General features: G+C 42.6%; 1 protein-coding gene across 3 annotated transcripts in view; it reads left to right on the top strand.

Annotated features, from left to right (window-relative positions):
- LOC110551816 (quinone oxidoreductase-like protein 2) overlaps window positions 1-10,063 on the top strand; it is a 30,442-nt gene extending 20,379 nt beyond the window's left edge. For 2 of the 3 annotated variants that reach the window (XM_021642629.2, XM_060364518.1), the window contains one exon: window positions 9,044-10,063. In XM_021642629.2, coding sequence (XP_021498304.1) covers window positions 9,044-9,112 — 69 coding nt within the window. In that variant the 3' untranslated portion in view covers window positions 9,113-10,063. Of the gene's footprint in view, window positions 1-2,999; window positions 3,048-9,043 lie in introns of those variants that run through there. The other variant, XM_021642630.2, reaches the window with a different exon arrangement.
- Window positions 10,064-12,179: the final 2,116 nt, after the last annotated feature.

Raw genomic sequence — 12,179 nt, forward strand, 5'->3', positions numbered from 1 at the left:
ATTGCTTCTCAGTTAGGGGTGGACTTCATGCCCGCCTTCCCTCCTCCGTTCTGAAGTTGTGCCGGCTTAAGCTGGAGTAGATCTTGTGCATGCCGTCACCGTTTCTGTGAGTTCATAGGTGCGTCTGCCCTGTTGTGTCTGGAAAACACTGTTTTCTTGAAGTTATCGCCTCTAACTCTTATAGCTCTTTCTGCCCCTCCTCTCCATGGATCTCTGAGTCTGGTGGGGATGGTGTGATGGAGATAAGTGCCTTTAACTAGGCTTTATTTCTAAGGAATTAGGTTATGGTGCTTGTATCGCCCAGTCTGACTTTGAACTCTTCAGCTGAAGAGACCCTTCTGCCACCGTCTCCCTAGCAGCTGGGATTACAGGTGCATGTCACCTGTTCCCAGACAGTTCTGTGAGTCTGATGAACAGATGTGATTATGTAGCCACCCGCCACAATCAAGACATAGTCTGTTTTCATCATCTTGGAAGGTTCCCATGTGCCCCTTTGCCATCCAGCCTCCTTTGCTACCTCATAGCCCCTGGCAATCTCTCATCAGTTTTCTCTCCCTATAATTTGGCCCTTTCCAGAATATCATATAAATGGCCTTGTTGTGCATAACCTTCTGGTGCTGGATTATTGTTTACTTATAGATTTACTTTAAAAGTTAAAGTTATGTATGTTTTATGCATATGGGTGTTTTTGACTGCTTGTGTGTCTGCACATCACATGCATGCCTGATGCCCACAGAGGCCAGAAGAAGGCATCAGATCCCCCGTGACTACACTCACAAGTTGTTGTGGGGTGCCATGTGAGTTCTGGGAATTGAACCTGGGCCATGTGGAAGAGCAGCCAGTGCTTTTAACTGTTGAGCCATCTCTCCAGGGCCATGATTTTGGATTCTTCAGCTTTGTCTATTTTTTTCGGAAGACTGCTGAATGCATCCGTAGTTCACTCTCTTTTACTGTAGAGTGACATTTCTTTCTCTTTTTAAATAGAAACTTTTTGAAAAAGAAGCCGAGTGATGTTTCATTGGATGGATATACCACAACTTGGTTATTCAGTTGCCAATTAATAGATATGTGATTGTGTTCAGGTATGATTAATAGTCATGTACATTTTAATAGAAATATGGCTTTATTTTAGGATTGAGATTTGTAGGGTATATGCCAAGTGTACATTTAATGTTAAAAAATGATATAGATACTTAATTGGCTTTATTATTTCTTCTCATTGCCAGTGGTACTTAAATAATGTCATTAAGCAAGAATGACTTGGGGGGGGTAGCCTGAAGAGATGGCTCTGAGGTTAGGTTGTTCTTCTAAAGGTCCTGAGTTCAATTCCCAGCAACCACATGGGGACTCATAACCATGTGTAATGAGATCTAGTACCCTCTTCTGGCCTTCAGGCACTTATGCAAGCAGAACACTGTATAAATAACAAATAAATAAATAAATCTTAAAAAGAAATCTTCAAAAAAAGGTTTTAAAAAAATGACATAGGGCCAGAATTTGATTTCAATTGCTTCTAAAAGGTTTGTTTAAGAGAAACCTATTCATAATCCTAGAAGAAGCAGCTGTTGATGTCTGTAAGAAAAGAACAGGATTGACAACACCAGAAGTTCTTTCTCTTTGTTTTTGTTATTCAGAAGCAGTTCTGCTCCAGCCTCTACATCTCATGATATTTTAAGACAAAGCAACCTTATGTCATTCCTGTTAAAGCCCATGGCACATAGGTGTCTCATGAGCAGAGCATTCTAGACTAGAAACCAGTGTTATGGTAGGTGTGTGGCCTGGAAGTTGAGCTGTCTGCTTTAACATTTTGGGATTTTGCTTCTACTTATTTCCTAATACTATGTTAGACTTTTAAACCAACTGTCAGCTGTTCTTCAGAGTGGCTGAGTCACTTTACATTCCCTACCAACAATGCCTGAGGGTTGGAGTTGTTTTGTATCTGTAGACACTTAATATCATCAGTTATTTAATTTCAGCCACTATATTAGTAGACATATAAAGTTACCTCTTTGTGAGTAGGACTTTATTTCCCTAATGATCAGGATGAGTTTATATGTGATCTGTCTCTTTTCTGATAAAATATAATGATTGACTTTATTTTTGTGAAATCATGGGACTTGAACTTGGGAGTTCTTACATGCTAGGAGAAGCACTCTTCCTCAGATATGTACTTCCATCATTGATTGATGTGTGTGTGCGTGCATCTGTGTGTGTGTGTGTATGTGTGTGTGTGTGTGTGTGTGGTTTTTTGAGACAGGATTTCTCTGGTAGCCTTGGCTGTTCTGGACTCGCTTTGTAGAGCAGGCTGGCTTCATACTCACAGAGATTTGCCTGTCCCTGCCTCCCCAAGTGCTGGGACTACAGGCATGCATTGCTCATTGATTGACTTTTAAAAGAGGGCTCAGATCATCTTGAATAGGGACACGATGAATGTAATTCAGCGGTGTCATTAGCCAAAACATTTCACCTTTTAATAGAAAATCCCACTCAGTCTCAGGTACATTCACTCATTTAGTCATGAATTTGTTTTATTCATCATTCACTTAGAACATTCTGCATGACAGTCCATAAAAATGTAGGGATTCATCTTGCCCTTGAGTTTATTTTTCAGTTGGAAAGACCTCAAGAAAGTGCTGATAGGGGAAGAGCCAAGCTCTAATGGGAGGCATGAATCAGCATGATATATTTGGGGAACTGTAAGTACTCTGATTATTCCTACTTGATGAGCTAATTAAAAATTCCAAAAGCAGAACCTTCACCTTAAAACAAAAGCATTATCTTTTCTTTCCTCAAATTTCAGGTTGTGTGTGTCTCCAGACATTTAATTACTTCTTCATCCCCCTCAAGGCAGAGAACCAATGTGCTGGGTACAGCTTGCCTCTCAGTAGTGTATTGTGGCTCCCTGTCTGTAACAGCCTGCAGGATGCGGGGCAGTGTCCCCAGATCTCTACAGCAGCTCTCAAAAGATGGGTTTGAAGCTGTGTATTTTGCCTTTACAGGCTCTCAATGAGAACTTTTTTGACCTCACTTAACGGACTCCTGTTTCCAGACCTGGATGGAAATCACCAGGTACAAACAGACAAGGCTGAATCACTTTTCAAAGCAATTACAATCATAACAGAAGTGGCAACCGGACATGGAAAGCTGATGGGACATCTGAAAACCAGTCAGATAAATAAGATTAAGCTTTCCACATAGTCTTATCTCCTTAGCAAGCTGGGTAAATACGGGATTCATTTTTACAAAGCGGTCTACATGCAAAGTGGTTCAAAACAAGAACGATTGGCACTTGAAGCCACAGCTTTCTTTTTATTTTAACATTCATCTGCAGGGGAGTCTTCATTTCCCTAGGATGCCGGGTGATAAAACACCACCATCTCAAATAATACTTATTTTCTCATCTGCTTTCTATTGTGAGACTATGACAAATCTTGGGGAGCCAGCTTCTCCACCTGACAGGGAGAGCCGTGCAGCCGTGAGTCACCTGGAGATAGCGACAGGGAGTGAATGTTCCTAACATCTGTCTTAGACATCCTCCACGCCCTCCCAGGGAGCCCGTCTACACCGTGAAAAGGTCTCCTAAGGCTCAAAGCCCCACAGTGCAAATGTTTTTGAAGACAGAGATTTCATGCTGCACAGAGAATGACATGATTGATTTCTCTGCTTATTTTTAGTTATTTATTTTGCGTGTGCCTTTTTTTTCCCCCCCGGGGGAGAGGGGAGAATCTCAAATGGAAAGGGTTGTTTAGCCAGCAAACTCTTTTCAAAGCGTGCGTTCGCTGTTGGACTATGCAAGGCTAATCTTTTGCTGTTGGATCTGCATACCTATAAATGTTTACCTCTTCTTATACTGTTTACTGTCACTCCCCACTGTCTGCCCTCACGATTTCCCTCCTTCCAAGCACACGTCTGCAGCACGTTTGATGCATTTCTGTGGGTTTGTGTTACCCTGTAAAGCACACAGACATATTTGTGTGCTCCCTTTAAGTTATGCAACTGGCGGTGCGCTCTTGACCTGGATCTCCCCCTGACTGTGGGACACCTGCTGTCCTAAGACCTCTAGGTGCTTGTCTGTGCTTACTGTTTTACCAGAACTGGGCAGTGTTCTGTGTTCCGTGGTGTGCACCATACATGGTGTGCAAATATGTTCACGATAAACCTCAAGGCTGATTTCAGAACACCATAATAAGTATGACAATAAACAGCCTGATAGGTGTCAACGTATGACTTGTTTATACTTGTGAAACTAGAGACTTGTGCAACTATTTGGGGGGGCTGTTTTTCTAGGAGCAGGATTATGGTACATAAACCTGGGTTATGGCACGTTGGCATTCTCATTCTGATTGCCAGTCACTTTGTAGAATGGCCCTATCAGTTTTCCTTTTTGTCCCTATTAACCATGCATGAGAGCTCTTGTTTACATGTCATTTTATTGCTTTGAAACAGTGTCCACCTTTCTGCCTTTTGCACATTTATAATGTTATGCCATACTTAAGTACTGACTATATCTGAAGTTACCTTTGCATTGTGTATATCTCAGCTAACTATTTTTTTCTTTTTATTTATTCTTCTCTCATTTAGTACATTGTGACTGCAGTTTCCCCTCCCTCTACTCCTCCCAGTTCCTCACTCTACCTCAGATCCTCCCCTCTCCCCTAGATCTTCCATTTCTCTTCAGAAAAGAGAAGGCCTTCTAGGGATATCAACTGAACATGGCATAATAAGATGCAATAAGACTAGGCACAAATCCTCAAGGCTGAGCAAGGCAACCCAGTAGGAGGAAAAGGGTCCCAAGAGCAAGCAACAGAGTCAGAGACACCCCCACTCCCATTGTTAAGAGCCTGACAAAAACCCCAAGCTAAACAACCACAGCTCATATGCAGAGGATCCAGGGCAGACCCATGCAGGCTCTGTGATTCAAGTTTCAGTCTCTATGAGGCCCTGTGAGCCCTACTTAGTTGATTCTATGGTTCTGTTTTCCTGGTGTCCTTGACACCTCTGGCTCCTACAATCCTTCCTCTCCTTTTTCCACAGGTTTTTTCCAAGCTCCAAGGGGAGGGATCCAATGGAGACCTCCAAGTTGGCTCTTTCTCTGCCTAATGTGTGGCTGTGGGTTTTTACATCTGCTTCTGTCAGCTGCCAGAGGAAGCCTGTGATGACGAATGGACTATCTCCAACAATCAACTAACTAATTTTTATCTTTCTATTTGTAGCAAGCAAGTTTTCTCAGCCTTCAGTCTTTTTCCATGATTCAGGATGCTATTTTCATCAAGTTTCAGAACACACAGATCTGCTCTTCGTTTTCTCTTTATTTTTGGTTCAAATATAGTGCTTGTCTACTAAAATCATATAGCTCTTATGTGTGTAGCATTGAAGTATGTTTTAATGTATAGAAAAGTAACTTTACACCTTTGTCCCTGCTTTTCATATTTGTTAAGTTGTCTTCTCTGTAACTAGGGCTATATAGCCATTTGTTCAGATCTTCCATATCTTTTAGTAGCGTTTAAAGTATTTTCCATAAGATCTTAGGGGATATTCTTTCCCTTTTTCATTAATGTTACTACTTTTGATTTTTGAGAACATTTAGTACTTTTGCTACATTTAGTCATTGATATTTCTGCTATAGAGACAATCAGTGGTATTTATAAGCTCATTTCCTATTTCCTTTCGGTTTGATGGCCTTTCTTAGTTTTGTCCCTTTGATTCATTTTCCTATGTAGCTTATTATACTGTCTGCAAATAGTGATGGTTTTGTTCATTCCACTCTTTGCTTTTTAATTTTATTCTTTGCATCTATCTGTTATCTATAGTCCATTTTAAAAGTGGGTTTAAAATACGGGAAGATTCGAGAGGAAGAACAGGGTGCTCCTAGTTCCTCTTCCACAGCTGAGAGTTCCCACCCCTACTCAGCACCTTGCACTGGGTGGTGTGTTTGTTACAACTGTGAGCCAGCACCTGCTCACGAAGTGTGTTAGTCACAGTGGGGAGCACAAATTGAGTCCCACTCTATGTGGTACAGCTCTGTGGGTTTTGCTAAATGTTCAATATCATGTAACCACGAGTACACAGGCTATCGAATAGCTTCCTTAATCCATCCTCTGGGCACCACATTTTCATATTCAGCCCCTTATCCTGTATCTTTGGCAACCACTGATCTTCCTGGGGTCTCTATAGTTCTGGCCTTTTCAGAATGTCATGTGCTTGGTGTCATCTTCAGGCTGTTCTTACTTTATTAGCACTATTCACTTAAGGTTCTTCAGTGGCTTTCTGTGGCTTCTTTGTTTGTTTTTGTGCTTTTTTTTTTCTTGAGATAGGGCCCTCTTTCTGTCTTTCTGTGTAGCCCTGGCTGTCTTGGAGCTCACTCCATAGGTCAGGCTGGCCTCCAACCCAGGGATTCTCAAGCCTCTGTCTCCCAGATTACTTATCCAACCTGCCTATTAGAGGGCACTGGCTGCTCCCAGCTTTCCCAGTTGTGAATGAGAGTGTTATGAACATTCATGTGTGTGTTTTCATCTTAGCATAGTTTTCAGTTCATGTGAGTGAAGACCCAGGAATGTGGTTGCTGGGTTATGTGGCAGGTGCATGTTTAGGTTGGCGGGAAACTGCCATACTGCCTTCCTCGGTGTCTGTGCCACCTCATCTGCCTACCAAGAGTGAGTGAAAGATCCCACTGCTCTGCTTTCTCACCCCTATTGGTGTCAGTGTCATGGTTCTTAGCCATCCTGATAGGTATATAGCAGGCCTTGTTATTGTTTTTATCTTTGTCTACTGAGTGTCTTTATATGTGCTTATTTGCTATCTGTGTGTGCTTCTTTGGTAAAATGTCTGTTCAGATCTTTTGTGCATTTTTAAGTTGGGTGTTTTCTTATTATTGAGTTTTGAGCATTCTCTTCTTTTTTTTTCTTTCTATCTAATCTATCTTATCTATCTATCTATCTATCTATCTATCTATCTATCTATCTATCTATCTATCTATCTATCATTGGAGGTTGGTCTGATGCTAGGTCCTCTGTGTAAACCTTCCTAAGTCATTATACCTGACTGGCTAAACAGCCTATACCTGGGCAGGGCAAAATGGGGTAGGTGTGGCTAAGGTTCCTGGGGCTTTGGAGAATCCCATGAGGAATCACAGGAGACAGACAGAGAGGAAGAGAGGAAGGAGGAGGATTTCGGGATGGGTTAGCCTGGAGAAAACACCAAGTGGGCTGAGGAAGGACTCCAATAATGGCGTGAAAAGGTCCAGATGGAAGAATATAAGCATTATTTGTGATAGCGGGTTAAATATAATACCACCATGATAACCTTAGGGCTAATAATAAATATAATATAGCCAAACATATTTATTTTATAACAACAGCAATCTATCTGTCTATCTATCTATCTATCTATCTATCTATCTATCTATCTATCTATCCCCTTTGTCAGGTATATGTTTTGCAATGATTTTCTCCAAGACCACATATGCCTTTTCTGTTATGTGTTTAACAATGTCATCTTTAGAGTAGACATTTTTAATTTTGTTTTTTTTTTTTTGTGTGTGTATGTGCATGTACATACATAGGTACCTGTACATAGATACGCGTGTATGTAGAGATGACGGACACCAGATGATACCCTCTATCACTCTCTGCCTTGGCAGAGTCTCTCATGGAACCTGGAGCTCACTGATGTGGCTGGAATGACTGCCAGGCAGCTCCAGGGGTCTTCCTGTCTCTGCCTCCCATCTGGGATCACAAGCGTGTGCTAGATTCTTCTTGTGGGTCCAGGGGGTCAAAGTCAGGTCTGCATGCTTCTGTGGCAAGTACTTCATTGATTGAGCCACCTCTGTGGTCCCAAAGTGTGTGTGTGTGTGTGTGTGTGTGTGTGTGTGTGCATATGTCACAGTGCACATGTGGAGGTCAGAGTTTGTCTGTGTGGAGTCAGTTTTCTCCTTCTACTTTTACGTGGGTTCTGAGGCTCAAACTCAGTCCACTAGGCTTGCACAGTAAGCACCTTTCCCTGTGGAGTCATTCTGCCAGCCACAACTTTCTTAACATTAACGAAGTTTACTAATTATTCCCTCAAGGTTGTGTTTTTAGTGCTGTAGCCAGAAATTCATTGTGAAACCCAAACTGAACTAGATTTTTTTCAGTGTTGTCTTTTGGAAGTTTTATAGTTTTGTATTTTACATTTAGGTTTGTGAGCTGGTTTGAGGTAATTTTTGTGAGTGCTTATATCACCTTTTGTTCTTAAGCGTGGGTCTCCAGTTTTTCCAGCATTCTTTGCTGAAAGCACTCTCCTTTCTCCATTGAGCTGTTTTCACTCCTGTTGAAAAATCAGTTGATTGGCCAGGCACAGTGGCGCATGCCTGTAATTCCAGCACTCAGGGAGGCAGAGGCAGGTGGAGTTCTGTGAGTTGGAGGCCAGCCTGATCTACAGAATGAGTCCAGGACAGCCAAGTCTACACAGAGAAACCCTATCTCAGAAAACAAAATGAGAAACCGGTTGACTGCACACGCAGTTCTGTTTTGGGCTCCTCTATTCCATTCCATAAATCTACTTTTTGATTTTCTATCAATAAATATCACACTGTTTTCATTACTATGGCTGCTTTATAATTTGTCTTATAACTTTAAATTTCTGAAAAAGGACTTGTGATATGTTGTAATTTTAGGTGCAGAGGGACTGGTATAATTTTAGTAGAAGACAAAAAATTTTAAAATTAATGATTTTTCTTCCAGGGACATTATCCTTTCAAAGGCTGGTACAAACTTCTTCCAGGAGACTAAGGTTTAGCCTAGGGACTTTCTCCCTGCTGGCACTTATTTATCCAACAACATTGAAAGCCATAGGCTGAGATGGGGAGAAATCCTGTAGATCGGTTCTTCTTAAACATTATTGTGTTTGTGGCAGTTCTGGTGACCTTGTAAGCATTTTAGTTATATACTGTTCATAGAGATGCAGCTTACTCCCTCAATAGAAACAGGTTAATAATCGACCATCTGACAGACCTTTGCTGACTTGTGCATAAGTCTGAGCACATTCCATTTTGGATTTCTTTCAGATCAACGATGCCTTCCTTCATGTGATGCAGCGCAAATCCACGGGCAAGGTGCTCCTGTCCCTCAAGTGAATCCTCACCCAGGCCGACTCCCCAACCGGATCTCCCTCCTGCATTCTAAAGGGCTGACTGACCCAGGGACCACGTCTTGGCGTCAGCTCCCTGTGGTTCTGCTTTCTTGTTGCTTGACCCCAATGTCATCACAGAGGTTCTTGCCCAAGTTTGACTCCTTCTGGGAATAAAGAGAGCTATTAGTAATTCTTAAGGAGACCACATCCCAGGCAGGCCGGGATGTGCACTCACCTCAATCAAGGTGTCTCAGCTGCCAACTCTGATGCTCCCACACTTTCTTTTCCATTCTGATAGGTCTCATCTGCTCTCTCCATTGATCCAACCGGCTCTTCCTATAGCCAGGCTCCCCCATTCCCTTCATCTGTGCCACACATCATCACCCTGGCGTCTCCCTGAAACAGCTCTGATAGTTTCTTGTCTCAGGAAACTGGCAGTGTCTTGCCATTTTCTGCACCGTGTGGCCGAGACCCCTTGAGCGGCCACTGCATTCTGTTTCCCTCCCTGATCTTTCTAGCACTATCTCCACCATTCCTCCGGTCTCTAAGCATGCCTCTGCTGATCCCCTCCTTGTCCTCTATCCCTCAGGTTTCCTCTTGTCTACTTATAAGGCCTTTCTGACCCACAGGCCTGCCATTCCCCATACGCCCTCTCGGTCAGGAATGTGTTGCTTTCTGCTTCCTGTCTTGCTGTTTGACTTCTCCCCCAGGACTCACCACACTCCCCTTGAATCCTAGGGATGCCTGTGGAAGAGTGGAAGGAACACTGGCTTCTGAACCTAAGATGTGGGTGTCAGTCCCAGCATCCCCGCTGTGGGGTGGTTACTCAAGTGCTCAGCATTTTGCTTTTCTTGCTGAAAAGTGACTATTTCAATGTATATCTTTCAGTGCTGCTGTGGGCAGTTCGTGAGGTAACTGGGTAGAACACCTAGCAATAAAGCACTAGTGAATGGTGGTTTCGTCTGCTTTCTCTCCTTGACATACGGCACGTTACAAGTTCCTCAGGAAACAGGTTTCATGTCTGAATCACCTGTTGACTTCCTATGCCTTCTACCATTCATTGTAGCTTATCTGGAATCTTATGTGGGATTATGTTGCCCTAGAAACAACTCAAATGCCCTTTGACAGGTAAATGTATAAATATGCATACTAATCTATTTATATATAGCATATATGCAATATATTACCTTGCATATGTATTATATATATATGTATATATATATATATGTGCAGACACTGGAATACTTTTAGCCTTAAAGAGGAACAACATAAAGAGACACGCTACAATGTCTATAAAGAAAGACATGTGTTCTGTGATTCCACTTATATGAGATACCATGAATCATCAAATTCATCAAGAGATAAAGAAGCATGGTTGTCAGGGGCCCCCTTGGAATAGATCCTGGTAAACTTGACATCCCTTTCAGCAGGGAATAGGGAGTTATTTAAGGCATGTGGAGTTTCAGGTTGAGAAGATGAAAAAATCAATCTATGGGAGTAGGTGGTAGTAATGATTGCCTTAATGAACTACTGAAGTATACACTTTCAGTTTTTAAAAATGTTGAAATGGTAAATGGCATGTTTTGCCACAATAAAATAGTTTTTTAAAAAGAAGTGTTACTATTACTTCTAAGTAAATTGATAGGTTCAGGGGAGAGAGAGCTGTGTGTGTAGTGCTGAGTTTAGTGGGTCGGAGCTGCAGCTCTGTGTACATCCTAGACGGTTAGGAGAGGCCTACACTCTTATTAGGTGCTGGGCATTCTGCAGACACTCCTTGACTTGTGATGGTTTGATTTGTGATTTCCCCATGACATATGTATGAGACAGCGTTTCTCTGTGTAGCCTTGGTTGTCCTGGACTCGCTTTGTAGACCAGGCTGGCCTTGAACCCACAGAGATCTGTCTGCTTCTGCCTCCCTGAGTGCTAAGATTACAGGCATGCGCCACCATGCACGGCACCCCACTATATACTTATATTTTTTCCAAATGCCTGTGAACATAAATTTTTGCATATGTGTGTATGGTGTATGTGTGTATTATGTATGTGTTTGTATTCACATGTATGTAGGTACATGTGTGGAGGGTGCTCATGCAGTGTGTATCGTGAGTATGGAAGGCCAAGGTCAAGTCTGGTGTCTTCCTTCCTCACTCTCCACTCCATTTAGGGAAGCAGGGTCTCTTGGCCTGGAACGATTGCTGTCAAAGCCAAAGGCATTCAGCAGGCTCCTCACTTTGACTTTGCCCTTTGCTCTTCTCTCATGCTGGCTGTATACCCTCTGCTCTTGCCTCATGGTGGGCAGCAGCTGCTGAAGCTCCCAGGCAGTCCCTGTGTCCTGTTGCTGAGCTATGATGATCCGTAAGTCAGAGGGAGTAAACGCACTTTTAACTTGTGCGATTTTCAATGTGTAGTGGGTTTATCAAGACCTGACGTCATTGTAGAAGCAGAAGCAGCTATGCTCTGTTTGTCCTGGCACTTGAATGATAGTTACCAAAAAAGAGGGGGTGTGACGGAATATAAACGGGCATTTGACACAACGGGGATGCACGTGGGTCCTTTTGTATATTGGTTGGGTCCAAGAAGTATAAGTGTAAGTAACCACCTTAGACACCTTAAAAGCAGCCATCTTCAGTGCAAGGAGGTTGGCTCAGTGAGAAAAGCTTTTTGGGTTTGGGGTTTAGATCCCTAGAACCCACACAGAAAGCAGACATTGGTGATGGTCTGCTGTAATCCTGTGCCAAGGAGACAGACACCAGTGACTGCTAAAGCTCCGCGTTTAGTGAGAGACCCCACCTCAGCATATGAAGTGGAGTTATTGAAGACATCTGCCATTGGCCTTGGGCTCCCATGCTCATGACACACACTGCGTGTGTACCTCCCCACATGTGAGTTCATGCACATGTGAACACAAACACCACACACACACATACCACATGCATAAGCAAGAATTGTCTTCACATGTGTTTTGGAAAATGTATAAGGATGAATGTTTAAAGAAACAATTTGGAACCGGGATCTGTTATTTTCTAGGAGGGCGGAGGCGATGCTGTGGAAATTTGTTCCATGCCTGCTGT

Source organism: Meriones unguiculatus, chromosome 11 (genome assembly GCF_030254825.1).
Source record: "Meriones unguiculatus strain TT.TT164.6M chromosome 11, Bangor_MerUng_6.1, whole genome shotgun sequence".
Classification (NCBI taxonomy): domain Eukaryota; kingdom Metazoa; phylum Chordata; class Mammalia; order Rodentia; family Muridae; genus Meriones; species Meriones unguiculatus.